At 39.2% G+C, this 25,815-nt stretch overlaps 1 protein-coding gene and 1 long non-coding RNA gene across 5 annotated transcripts in view; one reads left to right on the top strand and one right to left on the bottom strand.

The window, feature by feature from the left end:
* LOC126645243 (uncharacterized) overlaps nucleotides 1–25,448 on the top strand; it is a 41,153-nt gene extending 15,705 nt beyond the window's left edge. For 2 of the 3 annotated variants that reach the window (XR_007630100.1, XR_007630102.1), the window contains exon 3: nucleotides 11,321–18,737. This is a non-coding gene — a long non-coding RNA (uncharacterized LOC126645243). Of the gene's footprint in view, nucleotides 1–11,320 lie in introns of all 3 variants that reach the window. The other variant, XR_007630101.1, reaches the window with a different exon arrangement.
* The window catches only part of ANO6 (anoctamin 6), a 132,033-nt gene continuing 116,392 nt past the window's right edge, over nucleotides 10,175–25,815 (bottom strand). For both annotated transcript variants that reach the window (XM_050325434.1, XM_050325436.1), the window contains exon 20: nucleotides 10,175–10,582. In XM_050325434.1, coding sequence (XP_050181391.1) covers nucleotides 10,540–10,582 — 43 coding nt within the window. In that variant the 3' untranslated portion in view covers nucleotides 10,175–10,539. The remainder of the gene's footprint in view (nucleotides 10,583–25,815) is intronic.

Raw genomic sequence — 25,815 nt, 5'->3', positions numbered from 1 at the left:
ACTGCCTACAGTGCTATCCTGATGAGTGTTTATGTCCTTTTATTCAAAATATGATGAGGAATCCTCTTCAGGTAGAAGAGTTGTCATCCCCCTGTTTTGAATACATTAGCTGAAAAGTTAGAGCCTTCACTGAAGAAAATCCAGGTTCTAAGTGATAGCCCACATCTGTATTCACCCTGTAAGGGCATATGCAGGCCCCATTACTAAAACTCAGAGACTTTTTCCCCTTTTGTGTAGGACATGATTCAGGAAGCAACCACACAAATTTCTCTTGGAGACAGTGCTGAGGTGCTACAGTGAATTTCACACAGGGAGTGAGTTGTTTTCTGTTTAATAGACAGTCGAGATGTGTATGGGCCTCTACTAGTCTTCTTCCAAATGCTACTTTTCAGTCAACATGACTTAAAAAGTCTGAATCCTGTCATCTGCTGTGCAAACCAGGAGCCTTAACTGCCTTAGAAGGTGATATATTTCTGATAAATGTTGAATCCGTTATTATTTTAGAACAAGAAGAGTTCAGGATCTTGAACAGCAGAATTACACACTTGGAAAGTTATGAAGACATCATTATGTTCAGAATTCTATGGCCATATTAAGCAGAAGATGTGAACTGACAAAACCCTTCATTACTGACTCAATATGGAGACATCTCCTAAGAAATCCACCCTCAAGGAAGTAGCTCTAAACCTCACTATGTCAAGATTTCTTGGGCACATGAGATTATCGAGGAAGCTCATTGGCAAGTGAAATAGGCAACAGAGAGTCATCTACAGCACTGTTTCACCTGATAAAAGCCACATCATGTAGCTGCAAACATCCTACCTTTGACACTGATGAGTCTTGGAGTACTGTGTGTTCCTTGGGCATTGGTGAGTGGATAGGACTCGACATGGATAGGACTGCTCTGCTTGTTTCCATAGCTAGCACTAACAACCTAAGAATGTCCCCTTAGTCTCCTTGTCCACCCCTTCCCTTGGCAGGGGCGATGAAGGTAGCACCTGTCACAAGAGGCCTTGGCACCACGTTTCTAACCTCCTTATCGCATTTACCCTGAGGAAGTGTTGTTAGCCCTTTGCATCAGGGACACAGTATTTCTCAGCACTACAGTTGTGCTAAAGGAGCTTTGTCCCCGGGAGTCCTGTGGCAGGTGATAAGGATATTCAGATTTGAAGGCCAGGTGAGGTTTTTGCTGTCAAGACAATGAAAGTGCTCTTGTGCTAGGGAACACCAGGTTCCAAACATGTGTCAGCACTTGAAGCATGGATTAAGTGCAGAAAATCCAGTGACAATTTCTTGACACACGTGGTTGGTGAAGCAACTAGAGGAGATGGTCTGGCTGGACTTATTACTCATGAACAAAAGGGATGAGGGTGTATGTGTTGAAGGCATCTTTGGCTGCAACTCCGAGTTTGTATAGCTTAAAATCCTGAGATAACAAGCAAAACAAATATTAAATCTGCCAGTCTTGACTTCCAAAGAGCAAATTTCAACTCTTTTTCAGGATCACATGACAGATAGTTAATTGCCATGGCACAGATAGTTGATTATCAAGAATAGCCTCCTTGAAACACAAAATTCTTCTATTATGAGTTACAGAAAGATGAACAAATGTGCTACAAGGCCAGTATGGATGAGCAGGACACTCTTGACTGACCTCAAATACAAAAGCTGGACAAAATGACTGTGAGTGTACCCATCAGCTTTCATGTGGTGATTGGGAAGGTCCCTTATGGACAGAAGAAAGAGGCAAATGTCATAACTATCTTTAAGAAGGCTGAGAAAGAGAATCCAGGGAACTACAAGCTAAGCAGTCTAACCTCATTCTCCTGGAAGACTTTTCCTCCTGAAAACCATTTCTGAGCTCATGATGTGCAAGAGATGGGCAACATGAATTTACAAAGGGCAAATTGCCCCTGATCAACTCCATTGGTTGATCAACCTGATTGGTTGATCATTGTAAGACGGACTTGTTCTGTGGATGAGGGAAGAGTAGTGAATATTGTTTACCTTGACATTAGCAAAGTTTTTCTCGAACTCTTTGAGAATATCCTACCAGTCAAAATAGTTAGATATGGACAGAATAAGCACATGTTAAGGTGGATGGAAAACTGGTTGAACTACCAGGCTAAACAGGTTGTGATTGGCAGCACAAAGTCCATCTGACAGCTTGTTGCTAGTAGGAGTCCCCCTCAGGGACAGAATCTGGGGCCAGTGCAGTTTGGTGTCTTCACTGTTAATGGTCTGGGCGATGGGAAAGCGTGCACTGTCAGCAGATTCATGGATGATACCAGCCTGCAGGGAAGCAGCTGATATCCAGAGGGCAGAGCTGAATCTGATATTCTGATGGACCAAGACAGGCTGGTGGCATACATTGCCAGGAGTCTCACCAAGCTCAGCAAAGACACATGGGAAGTCCTGTGCTTGGCACAGAGTAACCTCCTGCGCTTGCGCAGGCTGTAGGTAAACTGACATATTTTTAGGAAGCAGCCTGTGGTACTGGTGAACACAATGACCATGAGTTGGCCGTTGGGGCAAACAAGGTCAACCTCATCCCAGATTATACTAGCAAGCTGTAACCAGCAGGTCCAGGGAAGTAATTTTCCCATCTATCTGGCACTGATTGCTTCTGGAATTCTGTTTTTGCTGCCTAGCACAAGACCTTGACATGGTTTTGAATGCATAGGAGTGTCACTAAGGTCACACAGGCTGGAGTGCATGTGTATGAGTGATGGGGCAAAAAGGGGAAAGAGATCCAAAGTCGTCTTGGAGTTGTAGGGTGACAGGGGAAGATCTAATGGGCACAAGTTGCAATACAGGAAATTCCGTGTATAAGGAAAAACATTTTCACTGTTAGGATAATCAAATGCTGAAATGGACTTTCAGTCAATATTGGAGATATAAAAAATCTGACTGAGTAGTGTGCTTTAGTTGGTGATGCTTTGAATGAGAAGTTGAACTAGCAGACCTCCAGGGATCACTTCTAACTTGTCCATCAGAGGAGAGAGGCACAGACCAGTGAGTGGCAATAGTTTACCGTTGCAGACCTGCTAGAACCACTATTGTTCTCAGAGAGCTCCAATGCCAAAGGTGAGGCGCATACACATTTCAACACTGAAAGATGGCAGCTGAGTTTTGATTTGAGGACTGCAAATTTCAATAAATCCTACAGCCTGCCTGAGGATCTTTTTTAATCTGTCTCTTAACACTGAACTTGAAAAAGCATGCATCTCTTTTCAAAGAGTGCAGGCTTCTCTACTGGAGACATAAAAGACCTAAGAGGATGATTCATCAGGATTGTTTTGAGGGACATTTTCCTTCCTATTGTCCTAAAATGAGATTGCAGGTAGTAGGGAGTGACAGATGTTTTGGAATGGCCTTTTGTTTTCAGGACTGTAAATTACTGTTTTCATTTGTGAGTTTCTTATCTGCTTAGTTCATACTTGTCTGCAGGTAGCTAGTGTACATGACTGCAATTGGCACCTTTTTGGAGTTAAATCACGGTTGTCTTCTAACTGTTATTAATTCCCATCTCCAAACACTCTGCTTAACTTCAGCATTAGCAAAACTATATGAGAATGTGATGTTGCTGTACTCTGTGTTGTGCAGGGCTGTAAAGTGGAGTTATGCATTACAAGAATAATTATATAAAATGAAAAGCTAACTTACATTAGTATTTTTCTGTTAAAAAGTATGCAGATTCTAAACATAGTGCATGGGGAAAAAAGTAATCTGTCTCTTTATGACTGATCAAATTCTATACATTTTATAAGAAACAGTATGAACTTTATGTATCGCTAAAAATTAATAAACTTCATACATATTTCAATGGAATATATGATTTTTCCTTCTGCTATAATCATTCACAATTTTTTAGCAACTTCCACATATATAGGTAACAGGACAAAAATAAGGGAATGGATAATTGTAATCCTTATCTTAAAGAGAAACATCCAGCTTATTTTTAACTTTGGTAACTACAAAATGTTTCTTGTATTTTGTCTTAAATACAGCATTTCGTCATTAGTTTGATAATGCATCTCTCTCTGTGACAAAATTGTTAGAATATAGACATATAACATATATATCCTTTTCCTTTCCTCAGTGGGTTTGTTTGTATGTTAACAAACCCACAAGCTGGCTTATATTTTATTAAAAATATTGGGAAGGGAAAATGAGATTTACCAAATGGAGTAAGAAAAAAATATTTATCAGCTTTGAACACTTGGATTAAATTTTCTGTAAGAAAAGTTATGTGGCTCTCCATTTTTGTTTTAGGAGAGGTCCTAAAAAACACAATCCAAAAACCGTGACGTATTCGTGCATATAATAAAAGCATCACTTACATGCTGGTCACAAGAATATGCTTCTACAAAAAAAGTTGTAACTAATAAGTCTCTTTCCCCATAGTTAAGAAAATAATTTCTATTTGAATAGCTTTCAAATTTCGAGTTCTACTTCTTTTTATAGTGAAATTTAAAGCCTATGATATAATCTGAAAACTGTCAAACATACAATCTTCCTAATGTGCCAAGACTTTGATGACATAAAAATACTGTGTTGGTTCTTAGTGAATATTCATGAATGGTTAGTATATATATAAATAATGGCCAGTCTTCGCGAGCGAAGATCCGGGGAAGGTCTTTCCACCTTCCAGCCTGCGCATTGGATTTTTTAGGTGAGACACAGTGTGCGCTGAACTGAGCCCACCCTTTAATCCTAAGGTTCATCTGCCGGGGCCAAGCGAGCTTGGACGGTGGCAGTGAGGTCCTTAGGACGTAGGTGGGTTGCCTTTAAGGGCTAACGAGCCCCACCTACCCGGGAGTGGCCCTGACCGGGAATCGAACCCGGGTCTCCGCGGTGATAGCGCGGCGCCTTTACCCCCTAGACCACCAGGGGCTCCAGTATATATATATGCACACTATAAAAAAAAACAACATTGTAAAATAATAGCTTTATGCTTATGGAAGCATTTAAACACCAAATCATTCCTTTCTACCTCTTTAAAAAAAAAAAAATTAATGCCTATTTAATACCTGTATATTATCTCAGTATAATTTCTGCTGTGGTGACGTCTCTGTAGAATCATCAATAGTTCCTCTACAATGAGAACTGGAAGACAGTCTATATTAACTACTAGTTTACTTGATGATGTCCTGGAATATCCCTAGCCTTCAGTCAAACTCATTGAATTTTTCTCCTGTTTTAGAGTGGGTAGAGGCAGCTGATAGGCCTGGAGTCATGGTCAATGGGGATCTAGTCAAAACAGTCAATATTATCCATAAAGTGAGTCAACTCATTTTAAAGCAGGCATCTACTTTTAGTCAGATGAATCACTCTCTAAACTTCATTGATGTAGATATGTCAAGCTGGATGAGATGGATCCCACTCTCACATTCCCTAGATGTTTCTTCTCACTTGTTTGAGAGTGAATTGAAGCACTTACAAAAGAAGTTTGCAGTACAGTTTGCATCGCAGTTACTCTCTGTAGTCACCAGCGTGGCACTGCCAGCTGCATGTGTGAACTGTACTATACGTGAACCCCTCATGGTCTATACAGGATTCAGTGGTGCATTCAGCATTTAAATGCAATAAGTTCCTTCAGTCTTCTTTCTAAAAAATTACTTTAACGAGAGTTATATTTACATTTTAGCACACTTGCATTTTAAATAGCTCCAGAACTTATTAAATTAAGTTGGCTAACAGATTCTAAAAAATCTTCCAAGTGTTGTACCAAGTCCATATTGGGTACAAATTCTGACTCAATGTCATATAATGCATTCTAAGTTCTGTCTGTGAATTTGTTTACTGGCATGTGAATAGAGAAACAGCCTCATCTTCTTGTTCTGGACCTCATACTACTATGCCCCTTCTCAGGAACCAAGATAAACTTGGAAAGATTGGGTCAAAGCTGCAAATACACTTTGAATAGAGAGAGGAAAGATAAGTCTGATGAATCAACATGCACAGCAAAGCCATTTGGCTTATTCCATATTGTTTTCTCCAAACACTGTACCCTTCTCTGTCTCTGTTTTCTCCAAACACTGTATCCTTTTCTAAAGCCCAATTCCAGGGCTTCCCTAGCAGGTTACTGGCAGTTAGGGAAAACGACGAAAGAGTGGATGGTCCAAAGCAGTGGCCAACAGTTTGTAGGTCCCTACAGCAATCACCACCACCATGTTTCATCACAGATGGAGTAGCCCTTAAAGACCTTACCTTGCAGGTTGGAAATGTGCCATAAGCCTGCAGGGATGGTATAACCAGATATCCTCCACTGATTCACATTTGGTTAGCATGAATGAAGAATAGAGGAAGAAATTAGCAGAGGCATGAAATGTTAAGGAATTGATATCCTGTTTGGTTTTGGGTTTTTTTGTTAATTATCTGAAGTAGCATGAAATCTCTATGGGAACTACTCTTTCCTCCTGACTCATGTCAACAGGCAGGCTGTGACAGGGATGCTTCCACCCCTACTTATTCCAAGGCTGGAATCCTGAAGACAGGTTATTTGTTCCTCTGCTCTGCATCACTCTGCATAATTCTGGATGCCCTTTGCCTGGAGGAAATCACAGCCCAGTTGAAGGTTCAGAGGCTTCCTGCCAGTGTGGGAGGAGAAGTGGGAGTGGATTTCACAGAAACCTCTGATCAGGAAGCTGCCCCAGCAAGCTGGTAGAGAATGGCTGCATTCCAGGGGAGTTTCTTAATTGCTGTGCTACTGGGGCATGCTGGGGAGCATATTCTGGCCAATGCCAAATACTCTTGTTTTCAGCTGCCTTTGCCCAAGCACTTGATGGAGGGGTTGTGCTTCAGCCCACAGGTGAGGCAGGGAGGGAGCTTCCTGTGGTGGGAATCTCATTCAGGCTTAAGGGGTGAGCTAGCAGGTTTCAAGGGCTGTCAATAAGACTAGGATTCCTTGCCTTCTGGCAAAATTTTAGGTTCATAGGAATGTAAGTAAGTGTCAGCAAGTGCCTCACTCTGGAGATGGCAAAGCTCTGCAGTGCCTTTGAACCTTCCAAGAACTGGTGCCAAATAATAAAAATGTCGTGTATCTGCCTTGTGCCCAAATTCACAGGCTAAAGCAGGTTTTACACTTGCAGGGATATTTTTTTACTGAGCAAATGCAATAGTCTGGTTTTGCATCTCTAAGAAGCTGGTGTGCTACTTACCTTGTCCCTGGTCTTTAACTAATTACAATTTTAAAAATGTTGTTGTTCAGTGTTCTTAATATGGGCTTTATAGTGAGGAAACGTTACATCCTGTTCACATGGTAACATCCAGTAAAACACAAATATTGAAATTTCTGCAAATTTGTCCCACATTTTATGTAGTTGCATTATATGCATTCAATGTGCTCAAAGATTATTTAATTAAAATAATTTGTTACTGTGATTTAAGCAAAACTTCATGTGTTCTTTGTCCAGGATCTTTGTCTACCTTAGAAACGTGCCCCATTCTCAGAAATAGGTCTGAAAGCAAGAAAAAAATTGTAGAAAATGTGAGTTTGCATCTTTGCTGTCTATCAGTAGCTTTATGGAATTAATTTTATGAAGACAGAAGCTTGCTTACACCAAATAAACTATTTTGTGGGTAGAACAGAACTGTTATATACATAGAAAAAGAAAGGCATGCTAAGTGCAGTGTTTTAAAAGTAAAGTCAAATTTAAATGGAACGGTGTCAAAAATTGTAAAGAGTGTAACTACCAATAGCATGTGCATCTTCAAATAAGATCTTAAACATAAATTACTGCAATTATTACTGAGAGGTCTGTGGTGTTTGTTAGATGTGAGACAAAAGTAGGTAACCTAGCCTAATTCTAACCTTTTCTTCTTCTAGAAACTTTGACTATATGCCCAGTTAAGGCCTACTAAAAGGAGAAAATTCTCATGGCAGACAAGCTCTGCTTTGCTAGTCTGTTTGCAGAGAAGCTGCACTTCTGCTCTGTGATGGATGTGATGGAATAGCTGATAAGTAGGCTATTCAGCTGTATTGAAATGTGCATTTTCTAACAATTAATAAATCTTAGGGCTGAGATGCCTTTTCTACCTTTTTCCACCAACTGTGTCTTCATCTGCCACAACCTTCCCAACTTCTGTCAGTCTGTTCTAATATCGGTTCCTGTCCATGTGTCTTCCTCCACTTCTCCTCAATTAATCAGTGCTGATTTAATTTATGAGGTTGTTCATCTGGGCCTCTGTTTAACATCTTCTTGTTTAGTAAAACCTTGATTTAGGCTCCCATCCTCTTGCCAATCACTTCCAGTTCCTCCAGTAATATCCCAGTCCTTATCTCTGTTCTTAACCTAGCCAAGCCAAGCTGATTTTCCTCACTATCCTGTCTCTCTCTCTGCATAGTCCATTCTCCAGCCTGTCTTAGCAGCCTTGCCTCTGGTCTTGCTCTGGCTTATTTGTCAGGTGAGTCACTGCTTGCTCTGTAGAAAATCTTTTCACAAGATTTTATGCCTTTCCCATTTTGTCTCCTGTCTACCCTTCACTGATCACATTGTGTACTGCATTTTGAGTGTCTAACTCTGGTAAATAAAGAAAGGGAGGCCATGTTAAGTACCTAATGTTGGATAGTTGATGGTAGGAATAACATCCAAAGTTCCTCTATAATCACTGGGGGGAAAAGTAGATGCCTTTTAGACGTGGTTCATGATAGCAAAGACAGCTGCTTGAAGTAAACAGTGCGTATAGTCCTTGGTATCAAAGTTATCAGAGTAACCATAAGCAAATATGACACTTCCTCAATAGACTGAAGCAGATTCTTAAGGCTGATGTACTGTTGAAGTTTTACAGCATTTTTCCTGAGATCCCCAGTATTCAACTTAACCTGAAATATCAAACACATTTTCAAATAGTGATTTTATAAAATAGTGCCTGCTACAGAAGTTTTTCAAAGTAATGCAAATAGAAATACTACTACCCTCTTACTTCATGACGAAAATCCTAGATCCACAGTCATTAGTCTTTGCAGTGGAATTGCATCATTGGTGACACAAGTAGTAGTCCTCCAGGAATGAATAAATAGACTGACCTTTTGTCACACATAATGAATATCCTACATAATCCTTGAGTGACTCCACCTAAATACAACAGAGTTTATTACCTGAATTACTGCAAAACCAAAATAAATAACAGTGTGTTGAATATTGGGATCCTGTTCCCAAAATCATGGATCTTCTCTTGGGAGAAAAGTAGAGTTAAATGACAGAGGATAGAAAAGAAGAAAGAAAGGGAGCAGACATTCTCACATGTGTGTCTCATTTAAAACTTTAATATGTTTTAATAAAACAACTTAATAAAATCAATAGACCAAGATTGATTTTAGGCATTAAGGCATTTTAGGTATTAAGGCATTGTTTATATAGCACACAAAAGTAGTAAGGAAACTTTTGGTTTGGTCTCTTTAAGAAGTAGGGCTTAGGAAATCAGGCTGTTCAGAATAGCTGGTGCGGTGGGCTTATGGTAGGGGCTGTTTTGTCAGAGTCAACAGAAGTAGCTGTAAAATCACAGCCTAATTCCGAATGAGCTATTAAAATGTGCACCAGTGGTGTTTGGCCCAGCCACTGTCATCTCCTGCTTCTTCTTACCCCCTCTACTCTAGCTGTCATCCAGAGGCTTGTACCTGGGCAGCTTCCCTGTTCATGCTTTCATGAATCTGGAAATATGATCTTACAAGCAGATAAATACCACTGAGGGAAAGACTTCATAGGAGCTTCATTCTTTCTGGACACCAGAAAATAAGGAGTATGATGCAAGCAAACTTAAATCAGAGTTTGTGTTTTCTTAGATGTTCAGTCAATCAGGCTTAAGACACAAATGCAAAAGGAAAAAAAAAGTTCCAAACCACGACATTTAGATTGATTTTCACTGAACTGTGCTTTAATTAATCTAACTTTCAACTTTGGTTTCTAGGAGGACAATTACTAGAATGACAGCTTTGGTATTTTTCTCCTGGGAAATGATTAGCTTCATTATTTAAATAATCAGATGAAATCTGGGACTAACAAATCTTAATTTCATACTAAATTAGAATACCATGTCCAGTTTTAGACACCAAACTTGAAGAAAGAAGAGAATCAACTGGAGACAGTCCAAAGAAGAGTAACAAGGAAGATCAGAAGTGTAGAAATTATAACCTAAAAGAAAAAAATTGAATAAATTATGTTAGTTGAGTCTGACACAGAAAAGATAGAACAAAGACATTAAAATACAAGAGGTTGTTCCAAGGAGGAAGAGAACAATCTATTTCCTTTGCCTGTGTTTGATAGAACAAGAAGTAATAGGCTTAAATTACAGCAGGGAAGATTTATTTTTAAAATTACAGAAAACTTTAATGGTGAGGATAGGGAATAGATTGCTTGGCAAGCTTTTGGAGTCTCCATCTCAACTGGAGATCTGTAAGATCAGAGTACTTGAATAACTGCTTCCTGCAGGCAGGAGGATGGATTAGGTGTTGTCTTGAGGTCCCCTCTAGTTCTTCTGTATATTTTATTCTTGTAGTAAAACTGTAGTTAAAAAGATAGGATTCACGTACACTTCTTACACCATCTCATCCTGGTCTTCAAGCAGTGATAAAATCCTTCTGAAGAAGAGAGAGTAAACAATGCTATTACTCCAATGATATTGTAATGAAAAATGGAAATACATCTTGGAACAAAGTACTTTTTGATATACCTTCATTTAGATAATTGCACAGAAGTACTTGGAAAGTTGGCTGTAATAGAGGAAAAGCAGATAATGTGATAAAATTCATTTGTTTAAAATTACTTTTTCGGCACCTGTTACTGTTGTATTGAATGATATCACTGTAGATCACTCATGTGGGAAATTCAGAAATCAATTGAATAAAATTGCCCTAATTGCATTCAGAATACTAAATATAGTTTTAGATTTTTATTCTATCATTCATTCTATTTTAAAGATTTCATTTAACTGGAAATATTAGAAGTAGCATTTCAGTTCTCAAAAGTTGTATGTATCTGTGAAATCCATTAAAAAACTTAAAGAATAAAGGTTATACATTTCAGAGATAACTTTAAAAGTCTTTATTACTGTCTTTGTGGTTGAATCTTCCAGAATAAAACAGTTGAGCCAGGGAGGATGACTGACTACTTGTAAATCACAACTCTCAAACACATGCTCCTGAGACAGAGTTTAGAATTTTATTTTGTTTAAGTCTGGGCAGTCTTTATTTTTATAGTTTACGTTATAACTTCAATGCAGTTTCTTTACATTGCCTGTAATATGACTGAGGCATAGCACTCCTGCTGCAGAATGTCACAGAAATTGGACTTGACTGTTCTGTTTCTTTCCCCTTTAGCTGCTTAGACCTGAGAAGATCTTGAGCCTGAAGAAGGACACTGTCAGCCATCAGACCTGAGCAGCAAAATGCCCCTGCTACCACTGAGCCATGTTCAGCTGGGTCTTTCAGATGCAGTTGAGTTTTTCAGATGCAGACCTTGCGAGACCATTGTGCCTACAGGTTCCAGATTTCCCAGAATTACAGAATATGCCAAGATGGAAGGTACCTCCCAGGATCTTCAGGTGCATTTTCTAGCCCTGCTTAGGACAGTCCCCAGGAGTCCTACCGTGTGCCTGAGAGCACTGTCCAAATGCTTCTTGAACTCTGTCAGGCTTGGTGCTGTGACCACTGCCCTGGGGAGCCTGTTCCAGTGCCCAATCACCCCTCTGGGGGAAGAACCTTTTTCTAATATACAACCTAAACCTCCCCTGACACAACTTCAGGCCATTCCTTTGGGTCTTGTCACTGGCCACCACAGAGGAGAGATCAGTGCCTGTTTGTAGAAGGAAGCTGTAAATGCAGTGAGGTCTCCCCTCAGTCTCCTCCAGGCTGAACAGACCAAGTGTCCTCAGCCACTTTTCATACAGCTTCCCCTCAAGGGCCTTCACCATCTTCATTGACCTCCTTTGGATGCTCTCTAATGGCTTAATATCTTCCTTACGTTGTGGTGCCCAAAATTGCCACAATATTCAAGGTGAGACCGCTCCAGTGCAGAGCAGAGTAGGACAATCACCTCCCTCGACCAGCTGGTGATGCTTTGCCTGATGCCCCCCACGACATGGTTTATGGCACGTGGACTGAATGTGGCTGGCTGGACACTTCACCTTGCCCCAGGCTTACATCAAACCTTCTTCTTCTCTTCCATTTTCTCGTCAGAGACAAGATACACAGATACATATACATGCAAGGGGAGAAGAAATGTGCCATTGGTACATGCATTTGCCTTTAAAATAGTTATATTTGAGTCCAGCGATATCCAAATTTAGGTGATTTTGCAAGCTGCAACAGCAAAAATTGATACACTGGAAGGATGTGGCTACTTACTCAGTGAACAGGGAACTGTGCCAAAATTTTGGAGGCTTCACCAGAGTGTAAATGTTAGACATGGGTACCTATACTCCAGCATACATGTGTAGAGACTTCAGCACAGGGTAGGGTTATCTGAAGTTAACTTTAAATAAAATTGGTCAGTTATTGGAAGGGATCTGGCCTCAGTAACAGGCCACTCCATCCACAGAAGTTACTAAGAAGTTACTAAAGTGCTCTGCCTTCTCAAAACCATGTAGCTTCTACTGACTGAAGTGAATTGCTTAAAGCAAACTCAACAGGACCTAGCCACTGGTAGTTTTCAGACTGTACCCACAGCAAATTCCTGGGACATGTTAAAACATGGAGGGTTAACAAGACAAAAGCTCATGGCTATCCATGAAAAAAGGATAAACAGTGGCCCAACCCACTGGGAATCTCCGCACTATTCAACAACTTGCTGACATGCGTAAATTTCCCATGGCTGTAACTCTTGAGAACGCAATCATATGAACAACACATGAAAATGAAAATAAGTTTAATAAACAGTCATTTTTTTAATTGAGAAGCTCAAAAGGGAATAGATGGTTGCAAGAAGCAAGAATCTTCACAGATTTTTGTTACATTTTCAAAACCAGTACCTCTATTCTCGGCATTTGTGTTTTCTAATGGAGATCAGACACATGTTCAAAGGAGTTTTACAGGTATAATTCCTTACATTCAATAGCCACAATGGATTTTAAACAGTTTCATAGCAACGGATGGTTCATTATGACCATTAACTTAGATAAGGGAAGATCAGTTTGGCACATCCGTAATGGTCCATAATGGTTTGTGGGTAAAAAATTCTTTCTCTTCATCTGTTCCTAAACCATGCTTTTTCAGTTTTAGTTTTTGGTTGATTTTGTTTGAGTTTTTTTTTATTTTTTTTCCCCCTAGACTTTGTTTTACAAATCAGGTTCATATGAATTCTTGCATTCAGGAAAAAAAAAATCGTACCTAGTAGCTTTGTGTTAAGAACATTTACCACAAAAAAAGTTTATGTTTCTCTGGAATGTAGTGGCCATAGTTTATCCTAACAGATAATCAAAACTTTTTAAAGTTGAATATATACCTTGACAGCAGCTAAACAGATATTCCTAAATTGCAGAGATTTTTAAATGACTTTTGCTATACCTGTTGAATTCAGAAAGGTAACATACTGTTTTTAATGTTAAATCCTGTTATGCTGCTGGGACATGTCATAGTTCTTCTCTGAGACAAAATATTGCTAATGCCATGGTAGAGGAGGAAGTCACTGCAATACCTGATGATGGAGCTGACACAAAGCCTTGGGAAGAGCAGAACCCAAGCTCTGCAGGAAATGCAGATCTGGAATGTAAGGATTAGTGCTGGGATGTTGTGTTATCCAGAGATGCAGGTGTCTCAGCACGAGAGCAGTTGTGTTGGCAGAGGCTTCTGGTGGAGGCATGGCCCTTGCTGTGGGAGGAAGACATCACATCTTGGAGGAAATTACACCACCTCTCAGAGTGGTGTATGTTTGGCATAAGTACTTCATCCCCCCCAACTCTCAGGGAGCATTGTGTTGGCACAGTGTGTAATCTAGGGCTCGTGATTTACTTACCCCACACGTGTGCCTTCAGTGAGTAGCTATGTAGGCAGCCTTTTTCAGCACATGCGTGGGCCTGTTTTCATCCCTGAGACTCTACTAAGGCTTACTAGATAGTAACATAAACACGTGTTTTAAAAATAATGCTTTATAATATACTGTGGTGCCCTACATGATATTTCAGACTGATTCTATGGTGATGCATATTTGCATAAACCTTAGTGAGACTTACAAAAGTAAGTGCCAAATTTTAGAGAAAATTGGATTAAATGACGTAGTTCTCTGTAGTAAAGACTTTAAATTTTAATCAAATTTTGAGTTTGAGACTAGTAACTCTTAGACTGGATGCTAACAATTACTAGATTTCCAAATAGTGCTCATTATCACCAATGTATTTGTATAGCAGTGATTCCTAGAAGTATGAAACAAACTTTAAAAGCCAGCATTTTCCTTTCCCAAAACTCTGATTTGGATTTTGTTCTGTTTTTTTTTCCCAGGTGTACCTAGAGTGCTACCCTGTGATGCTGCAAACCTAGTCACCCCTGGGCAGACTTCTGTAAGACACCTGTGATGAAGTGTATTGGTGCAGTTCTTCCCAGTGATAGGGCAATGCAATACAATCCTAATCTTGCTTAATATGTGGAACAGGCAGAAAGATGTTTGATTCTTTATTATCTGCCTGATATGCAATCTTTACAGAAAAAACATGAAAGAGATGGGCTTGAATTCTGGTCTGTTATCCCTCATGTCTGTGGTCACAATGCCTTCCCACTTCAGTGGTATTCAGAACTTCGTAAATACTACAAGGTTTATGGATTTCAAATTGTCCTCCAATTTGGGGTTTATTTTCCACATGGCTCTGGGGACTCTGTGTTAGACCAAATAGATTGTTTATGGGTGGTGGAACTGCTGAGTCACAGACCCTTTCAGGTAGTTCCAACCACTGTTGAGCTATTAAGCTCTGTCTTAACTCACAAGGAGAGATTTTCACATCATGTTTCTCAGGACCACATAATGGTTGGGGTTGGAAAGGACCTCTGGAGATAATCTAGTCCAACCCTCCTGCTAGAGCTGGTTCACCTGGAGCAGGTTGCGCAGGATTGCATGTAGGCAATTTATGTATCTATGGAGGATCATGAGAACACTTTGATCATAAACAGTAAGGAGCTTTCAGTAAGACATTTTTGTAGTTAGGCAGTTTTAACTACAGTTTTAATAACCTTAGTGAAACATCATATTTTTAAAATAATTAAGAAGTTTGTTGTGACCTTAACACATTACTAATACAGAATTACTTAAAAATAAATTAACCCCTAGAAATTATGTGTGGTGGTATAGAATAACCTCCAAGTCCTAGCTAAGCCCCTCCTGGCTACTGCAAAATTTAATCCTGTCCTGGCTGGAACCAGGACAAATGGGAATAAGAAACCTCTAGCAATTCCTTGCTTCCAGTCTACTTCTGGAATTCTTTTTAGTGAGTAGGGACACATGTGACTAAGAAAGACAGTAAGTGTCCATTAAATTTCATACAATCTCAGTTTTATCTGATGGTCAAAAGTCTTTAATACTTCTGTGACTTCCACTGTTCTGCTAGATTTGGTTGGAATTGTCCAAGAGGTTGAAAAATTACCAGACAAATCAGGGTAATAGTTGAGTGAATGGATAATGAGCCTGTATAAACCTCATTTCCTTACGACATTATACAGCAAAGTGAACAATCTGCTGGATGGGGGCATCTTCAATATTTAGCAGTATAGATGTTTTGTTTCCGTTGTTAATCTTACTGCCAGTTTGTGGAGAAAAGTTCTGTTTGCTTAACAGAAAATATCCTAATCAGTCTCCATCATGTTTGGCTTTTTCTTTGGAAAATATGTAAGAGTTAAGCTGAAAATATTCTACCTCGAGTTATCTGTAGTTAGCATTTCTGATCAGAACATCCAGTTCTTTCTTCTCACTTTCCTTTTAAAATTATGTTTTTATTTCAACCACTTTCTAGCAGCAGGCAAAGCTGCTGTTACACTCTACCCAGCTGTGAAATCAATATGATTTTCATTACAAAGATAACAGAAACTCTCTTAGAAAGACTGTGAATTGCCAAAGGTCAAATAACAGTCAGTGGCAAAGCTTAGAATTTAGATATACTAATTAAAAAATCCTGTGGTATAAATATATTAATGAAATGCACCCTGAGAAATGTTTGCATTTAAGATGGCAACAATTTTAAGGTATTACAATATTTCTTTAAGTACTGTAGTTCATGTAAGCCACATCAAACTGTGACAAATTCTTTCTTTGGTTTATGATTATTTCTTATAAAAATAGGTATTAGCTCTTGTTTATTTTTTTAATTCACAAATATTCGAGTTTTGTTAGATTAGAAAGTGTAACAGTCACAGAAAACAGAGCATATCTAGTAAGATTTTTGTCATATTGGACTATAAAAATTACCCAGAAACTGAATGAATGGGTGCATCAGTTATTTTTGTAATATATGACTTCATTAGGAAAAAGAGGAAGTGCACAGTCAAACTGAAAGCGGCACTTGAGTCTTTCAGCCAAAGTAAGACAGTTCTATTTAAATTAAAACCATTTTAAAATAAATGTTATTACTCTTCCTAAGATTATCCTTAATCTCTTCTTTTAAACCTTAATTTTTGCAGTAGTTAAATTGCATCTACCTTATTATAGATGAAAATAACAGTAAATAAATTACTTTGTTACTTGCAGTTGTTTGATATTCCTCTCTCATGTCTCTCTATTTTTATTTAAATTCTGTCATTTTCATGCTATGTGCTAAAACTAGACTCAGATTGCCGAATATTGTGGATTTTAATAGAAAAAGTTCCTCACCTTACAGCTGAGGGTTTTTTGTGTTACTGTGCTCCCTCTGCTGGATAGTGCATGTTAATTTTTTATTCCCTGAGCTGTGCTAATATCCATGTTCTGTAAACAAGCAATCACACTGCCTTAATGAAAGAGGTATAAAAAGTGGGAATGCGTCATTTTGGTCTCAGATAACATGGAAAGTGACATCTGTAGGCTTGGAAAAATCCTGCTGTCTGGCAGCTCAAAAAGCCTTCAGTGGACATTTGAGGAAAAATAATTTACTATCTCTCTAAAACCAGATGGACACTAGATAACCTCCTTTCATTTGTATAACTTAGAGAGGATGATGTTGATTCTCATACTCTGGTAAGTACAACAGTATCCTCAGATGTCCCTGTAATGTTATTAGTGTCTCAGCCTTAGCGGTGTTGTTCTCATAACTTGCTTCACCCTTTGTTGAATCTTACAAAGTAACTGGTGGGCAAGTGTTTGCTTCAGTGGAGAAAGCAAACATGCTCTCTTGGTCAGTTCCAGCCCCACAGCAAGGTGATGACAACTCGGTCCTTCGCCATCTCTACTGCAGTGAGGCAAAAATGATTTGCTTCTAGAGGAGATTTTGGCCTTTGACTTCATGGGGTGTTTTGGGCTAGCTCTTCTGCTTACCTTTCTCCCACTGCTGTAACACAGTGAACCTGGTTTTGTCCTTCCTTCCTCCCTTCCTCCCTCCCTTCCTTTCACCCTTCCTTCCCAGAGGGATGTGGCTTGAGTGGGCACCCTCAGCACAACTGATTCCATCTCGCACCTCTCTCAAGTGGCCCTGGAACCTCCTAACCCAGGGGCCACCCAGGCTACCCCATGGAGCACTGCCTGGATCAGCCAGCCCCTTCATTCCACAACCTCCCAGCTCTCTATGCTGGCTGACCCAAGAGGCCCTAAGGAAAGGAGATGGAAACTCAGGATCCACTTCAGTTGCAGGTGATTTGCTCGTCTAAGCTGCTCTTCCTGGATCTTGAGCCAAGTTTTTTCCAGGGAAGCTGGATACCTTTACAGTTTCCTTTAAATTTAATGTGATGTTATAAATGCAACTACATATTAGTAATATCAAACTGGGAGGTTTTTTTCCAGCTTGGCTTGACTGCACTTACAGATTGGCCTCCCAGATGTGTCTCCCATATTTTAATATAGAACAGGCTAGTAGCATATTCTTTAAAATAAATAAAAAATTGCCAATTTTCAGGGATAATAACTTACGTTATAAAACCAGAAACTATTTGACTCCTGGTTTAACTGGGAGCCTCGTTTTGGGAAAAGGCATTATGGTCAAATTCTAGTTAAGAATTTTTTTCCTAATGTCAGTTTTAAATTTCAATATCTGGATATGTAAAATAATATTTATTGTCTTTGATTGTCCTGAACAGTCCTACGGTGAAGTAATTAGCATAATTATATTCTCTATGATTCTAATAAATAAAACCAACTTCCATCTACATGTACATTTTCTTTTACAAAGGAAGTTGCTTTTTTAAACCACTTCTAGAAGAAAAAAATGGTTAAAAGAATAAATTTCCAGTTCCTAAAACCTTCAGTTCTTCCTGTTCAGAAGAAAAGACAGATGTTTTATACATTTTTCTTTTGTTAAAATAATAAAAGCTTGTGCTGTTGAATAAATATTCTTCCTTAATTTAACAAGACCCAAATAGAATCAGTGTTACCATTTGCAGGACAGCTTGTCCTAGGGTGAATCAATGACAGTTCTGCTGTTGCTGAGGCTAGGAAGGACTTCTGCAAAAGGGACCCTCCATGCAGGAGCTTCCAGGATCAGGTTGGAAATCTTTTGCCTTAAATGTTTATTGAGTTATAGCAGCTAAAATACTTGACAGTGCTTGTCTCAGCAAGAGCACACACCATATGCTTTGGGAACATTCCCAAGCAGAATATTATCCTCCTAGTGCCCCAGCAAGCTCATTAATACTCGAGTTATCCCATTCAGTGGGACTAATCCAGCAGCCCCTGAAGTAAGTGAGGAGATTCAAGTTGTCTTTAGAATGCTTTGAATAAAACCTTAGATGAAGTTTGTATAGTTTAAGTCACACCAGTGGAATTATTTTCCAAAGTTATAAATGTTAGCTCATTTGCCACTTTCTTTATTCCAAGCTACTTGTTTTCCTCCATCTTATGAAGGGCAGTGATGTGAATTGGAAAAAGGAATATATTTTTATAGCTGGATTTGACTTTGTGTACATTCCAGCTATTTTCCTAAGTTTTTCAGAGAAGGACCGGAATAAGCTTGTATTGGCATTCCATATAATACTAACTCAAATGCAAATTTATATGTTGAACAAGTCTTTTCTCGAAATATGTGATCAGTTCATGGGGAGAACTGTGGAAATTTTGTAGTTGGTGTGGATAAGGAAAGTGCGAGTTTAAGCTATTGTAGTTTTCAATCAATTCTAGTAATCTTTTATTGCTCTCTGGCCATGCAATACATTTAATAGAAAAATAATCTTTTACAAAATAACTTATTATATGTAAGAGAAGAAGAATTGGGTTTTGCCAACCCCCGCCTCCCCCTCCCCTGGTCCCAGTATTTTGCCAGACTATATTTCCTCATATGTTGTAAAATTTTCACTTCCATTCCTTTTAACAGCAGATTTGAATTTTAATTTGGAGGGGGTGCAGGGGGAAGAATAGGATACGTGGGAAGTGAGAAAGCATGAAGTTAGAAAAAAACAGACAAAAGATACTATTTCAAATAAGTATATTTATAACTTAGATCAAACAAGAAGAAAAGACTGGAGAGGATCTACTCCAGATTCACACTGATGTGGTAACAATTGCTATTACAGTATCCAGCTTTTCGAATTAAATGTTGATAGAAATAAATGAATAAAAGACTGAGTAAACAGAAATGTGTATTCTGCCTTCCTAAAGCTTTTTTTCCAGCATCTGGAGTACCAGAATCAACACCCTTTTATACAATTAATAGTACTAAATAAGGACATCAGCTGACAGGAAATAAGAAAGTTCCTATGGCAACTAAAAATAAGCACAGGAGGAAAAATGCATCAAATGCTGTCAGCAGACAGCATGAAAGGCGGCTGTATGTAGATAATAAACCATGAGCATACACAGAAATAAATCCTACTTGTAAATATATGCATTTTGATTGCTTTTACTGGCACTTTTTTCTTTTGTTTTGTTTTTTTTTCCACCTAAATGGGAATGTGATACCTTCGTTACAGCATCTACTTACCAATATCTCAGATTGTTTTGCTGAGATAGGCTCCTGGTTTTACAGCCTGTGAAGCACAGGGATAGAGCCGTGCATCTTCAGGAGAGCACCTATATCCCCTTGGATTTGTATGCTGTTTAAGAAAGCCTTTGATGCTTCAAATCTCGTGCACTTCGGCACTTTCTCTGCATGTTACTCTCGAGTTCCTGCATACAAAATATCTGAGCAAACTTTTTGATAGAAGCCGAATGTCTGTAAGAGATGTGACCTGTGGAAGAAGCAGGGCTGTACACATCATGTAGACATTACTTACATTCATTTAAAGTTACACTGAGCTTGAAAAGCTGTAGATGGTAAAGTCCCTGGTGGAGAGGAAACCTGAGGGTGCAGCTGCACTGCTGAGGCCACATGCGAGCTGCTCCTTTCATCTCAGTGGGAGAACTAGTTTTGAAGATAGTTTAACTCTTGAAATTCCTGACTTACCTGCTTTTCCTTCCTATCTGATCTTCCTACCTTCACCTCTTTCATAAAAAGCAAACCCAACACCCCTCCCACCCTTACCAGTCCTGTAAATGGCAGAGACAATGCATCGCTTCCCCTTTGCTCTCCCTGCTCTGAAACTGTTGCCCGTGCAGACACATCCAGGCTTCCCCTTCTGATGCACAGATGCCAAGTTTTGATAGTAAAACTCTTCTGCTGAGCCATAGAGGACCTCGCCAGAGTGGCTCTGTTCGCCACAGGTTGATGGGGAGACAAAACCACTGTCTATCTTGGCCAGCTCAGGAAGAAAGCGGAGAACATTCCACCCTGCAGGTAGCAATGGGATTGTATTTCTTCCCTGTTAATTCTATCCTATTAAGCGATAAAATGTAAGAGAACGCCAAAGCAAGACCAAAAGCAAGAACTGGGAGAAATGTGGTCAAACTGCCTTGGTGCTGGTAGAGGCTCTTATCATTACTCAGGGTGTCTGTAATTTATGATTTTTTATGTGTCTGTGCTGATTGCTGACACAAATTTTGAATTCAGCACTCAATTGAAAAAGGAATTCCACTGTTCCAAAGGCAACTTCATTTTCAGTCTTAATATTATACATCTCAGAGGACTTTCTGGGGCAAAAAGATCTCCTCAGCTATTGTGGGCAACTTCGTCATATAATTGCTTCTATAAAATTAATTGAGATGTGTTCCTATATATACTTACATAGCTTCCCTATCCTGTTGTTCCGTGCGTATGTGATAGTGTATGTCAGATGTAACCCATGATTATGTGACTCAGGCTGCAAGTCTACACATGTAACCACAGGCATGTGAAGTATGAATAGATACCAGCCACTGATACTATTATAGCTTATTCTGCAGTTTGGGTATGTACAGGCTGTTCTGAACAATACCCAGCCCTGTTGGGACTATACTTGCACTGCCTGCAAGTCACTGCATGTACCACCCCAGAGAAATCTAGGAACTGATCATTAGGTAGTCCAAACAAAACATCAGAAACTGGTTGATAGAGTCACTCAAAGGGAATCACTTTCTCAAACTGTCTGATGAGAACAAACATAAACACGTCGTGTTTTGCTTTGACATAATTAGCACAGCAAAGAAATTAGCTGTGTTCTGATTGAGCAAAGGTGTATACTACACATAAGTACTCCAGCAAACAAAATGCTTCTGAAATTATCTGAACCAGGATGTCACTATAAAGGGAAATTGCAGATTATATTGTAACAGAAATTCAGGAGATGGCAGCTGAATGTTGGCAATTACCTTCGCATTCATAACAAACTCATTTTCATTCATGTCTTGTCTAGCGGGCAGAGCAGCCTGCGTCCGTGGGAGCTGCAGGTCTCGTGTTAGGGAACATTTGGTCTCTGAGCCACACATTCCTGGTGGTGTCAGGCAGGTACAGCCTGAAGCAGGAGGCAAGGCACAACCCGTTCTGTCCTTCCCTCCTGTCTGGGAGTACACCGTGCTCTTCAACAGCTAAAGGAACTTATTGACCACTTCCCTGGTGCTGCTACAGAGCTGGGTAATTGCAGTGATTACAATGATTAGATTACAATGTAGTTTTTCCTACTGTGCTTGTGAAATGTTGCAGCTCATCCCACCTTTTATTCATGGCAGATGGTAGATTTGCTGAGTGTATGAATGGGTGCTGCAGGACTAATCCGCTTTTTCCACCCCCCACAGCTTGGTTATATTCTTCACCTTGTGTGAACTAGCAGGGCAGTAAAATATACAGCATGTCTACTTTGTGCAAGTCAGACTTGACATTTCATTTACCCTCTCATGTTCAGTAGTTCTCTGATAAATGAGTTGAAAATAACAGCAACCAATGACAAGCAAACAGAACATCAGTGACCTCGTAATTTTTGTTCCTTGGATGAAGAGTTAGTCCTGATTGGCTGAAGAATTTAAACACAAGTATTAAGAAAGAGTTAGAAGAAACGAAATATATAGTTTAAATATTTGCATTAAGCAAGCCTGAAAGAAGACATTGGGACATTGGAATTAAAAAGTCTAGGTTGGGTTTTGTTTGTTTGTTTGTTTGTTTTAAAATACATGTTTTCAAATAGAAAATGCCAATGTATCTCTAGCAAAATTAGTTTAGCTGTAACATAGAATGAACTAAGGTATTGTACTTATGTCTGTAAGACCTGTACTAAAGGCTGCTATTAGTAGCTCAGAATATGATTGCTGAAATGCTGACTTCTCAAAATGCCAAAATTTATGTAGGTTTAAGTTTTAAAAATCTCTACAAAGCACAAAACCAAGTTTTCATTTGAGAAACGTTCTTCAAACAATTGAAACACTAAAAGAATTTCAGAAGTCTTGTTTGTGGAAGGGATAAAAGAAATATCTTTTTTCTCTGCTGTGGTATTTGTCATCTTTCACTGTAATAAAGTCCAGCTCCATTGGGCCTGATGAACTTTTTGACAACAGTGTTTGGCTTACCTACACTGATGCAAAAATTTCTCCTCTAGCAACAGCAACAGTTCTTCTGGCAAGTGCAATGCAGTCAGATTAGCTATTCAGCACTGGTGACTGGGTAGACCCAGAAGAAGAGAGGGCTCCTGTGTTGATCATCACTATTTCAGCAAACTTGTTGAAACTGTGTGTCTGGTGTAGGATAGGGGAAGCAGAGGCACTCACACAGGGTGTGAAGAGTTCAGGTAATTCCTGCTGACCAAGAATGTGAACAACCTTCTAAAAGAAAAACACTTTTCAGCTGGAAAGAAGAAGTAAAAATGGGAAAAAAAGAAAGAGTAAACAGGACTGCCTGTGCAATATTAATGTCTACTGTAATGAATTTTTCCTTTATAGAGTGCCTACTGTTCTATTAAGAACTCAATACTAACAGATCTCTTGTTTCCTGGATCACTTGCAGATTATGAATGACAATTCTCTTTGCTTCATTGATCAAAATGTCAACAAATGTTTTTGTAATAAAGTTAAGTTAGTTTTTGAGGATAGTATACTTCGAATAAAACATTTCGTGGTGACTTAGTGAGCACTCAGAACAAAAACTTCTGAAATACAACAAAATTGGACAGCATACACACAGCAAGTCAGTCTGTCTTGGTATGCGAGATTGCTCAGAAACCGAAGTAAAATTCTGTGGGTCAAATGTTCTGTTGGCATAGTTATCCTATTCTGTTGGAAAGAACTTTTCTCATTAAAAACAAATGTAAAATTTTTCATGAAACTGTTTTTCAGCTCATTTAGAGCAGCCTCTTTCATGTGCTTATTCCCAAGGGACTCAAAACACTCTTGGCTACTACTGAAATGAAAGTCAAAATTGTTTAGTACCTCACAGGATTGAGCTACAAGTAATCAGGGCTGATTGCACATTCGTGGGACCTCGGGCAATGATGTAATGCCATCTACTCAGTGACCTACTATACTTCATAAATATAGCTGTCTCACAGGAAACTCACTGCATATATTTAACCTGAGAATAATAAAAAGTATTTCATTGTATTAGTAAATTAAAAAAAAAATCATTACACTTTCAAAACTGAGAGTACTTCTTGCTTTGAGTGCAAAGTTTTTTCCTTGTTCAATGTGTTTCCGTTTCTTCAGCAAGTGTAATTTGGAAAAGAAATATATGACTGATGCATTAAAATTGGAAAAAAGTCTAAACGATGACAAAATGTAGCGTGATGATTAGTACTCGTTAGCTATATTGAAGGCAGAAACATGTGGTAGCCTAAATTTGCTCATGATTATAAATGACATTACTGGAAAGTCCAAACTATACCACAGCTTTTGAGATAACCAGGTTATCTTGCACATGCAGCTTAAAAGGCATGTGGCAAAAGGGCATGTGACAGGCATAAGTCACTGTCCAGAGCCCAATGCAGTGCATAAATATCATTCACATTGCACAGAACATATTTATAATTTTATACTAATGTATGATAAGGAAATTTTTAAAAAAAGTCTGGCAGGAGTGTTTAAAATCTTCTTATTGTAAGTCACAGGATTAATTTATTAAGCATGGGCTCCAAATTCCTGTTCCAAGTTCAGGCCCTTCAGGGCTAAGCATACAGGGATGCTGAGTGCCTGGGAATCTCCTGATCACAACGGACACAAGACAGAGGGGAAGCTGCCAGAAACCTCCCTTCTTTTGAAGGCTGCGGTGATAAGAAGAATGAAAACCTATGGGGCTTGTATCCATAATCAGCTACTGATTGTGTGAGCTGAGGAAGGGAAGCTCCAAGGATGCCAACTTGCCCAATGAGAGGCCTGAACTGGAGGAGAGGAACTAGGAAGCCCTTAGTATTCTGATCCCTCAGATGGGACAGGTTCCTTGAGTTACCCCTGTACTGCTAAGTGACCTAAGATTAAAGAGGTTCCTCAGCCTGCTGGCCACCAGGCACAGGCTGTCCATGTCCTCCCTACACATGTCCTCCCTGCATCTCTTCAGGTGCCTGGTGGCATTACCATGACCCCAGCTGTCTGAAGTGATGCTGTTGTAGTGGTGTGAAGTTGCACCTTGGGTTCCTAGGGCTGTGGCATGGAATGGGGAGGATGGCCAGGGGTGGCCAGTCATCTGGGACAGTAGTGGGGGCCAAGTGGAGGAAGGTCTGGGAGATATTGGAAACATTAAATAGTGTGGGTGATCTCCAGTCTGCTACCTTGGCCCTCTTATTTACCAGGTAAGAGACTAAACCAAAGGACTGCTTTGGATCAAGATTTAGCCTGACTTTTTTTCAGCTGTCACCCTGTGTTAATGGAAAACTTGCTGTTAAAGAGGACTGCTTTGTGAAATTGCATCAAAGAGGGATTTTTACTGTTTGTCATTGGATTGTATTTTGGTGCTAAATCACATCAATCCCAGAAGGAGGTCAGGAAAAAATGGAAAACGTGTAGCTGCTGTCATCCCAAGTTTTGTTTACATTTCTTGACATTAAAGCTCTGATTTCTGTAAGGATTTTGAAGCTGATCTTGTCTTTTCTATGTTTCAGAAGTACACTGTTAGGTACTAAATCAAATCTTGGTGTTGCTTGTAGTATGTTTTTGTATTGTAAAGTCATATGATCTAAATGATTCTCCTAGAAAAGCACATCAACACTTAAAGCCATAACATTGTAATTTTCACTTCTGCATTTTGTTACTATTTGCATGTGTTAACATTATGTATTTTAAAAATGTTAAAAGGACACAAAGCTTTGAAAGTCAAGCGGTAAAACATAATTCTCTTTCTTCCTGGCAGTAATCTGTGCAGTTGTAACTAGCTTCCTTTGGATTTATGCACTGTGATCAGTCTTTAATTAAGAGAACGCACACTATTTTTTTGTTTTTGTCAATGAACCTCTTC

This window comes from Myiozetetes cayanensis, unplaced genomic scaffold, assembly GCF_022539395.1.
Source record: "Myiozetetes cayanensis isolate MyiCay16 unplaced genomic scaffold, myiCay2020 scf3, whole genome shotgun sequence".
NCBI lineage: Eukaryota > Metazoa > Chordata > Aves > Passeriformes > Tyrannidae > Myiozetetes > Myiozetetes cayanensis.
The sequence above is the reverse complement of the archived record's forward strand: the minus strand, read 5'-3'. Positions and strand labels throughout refer to the sequence as shown.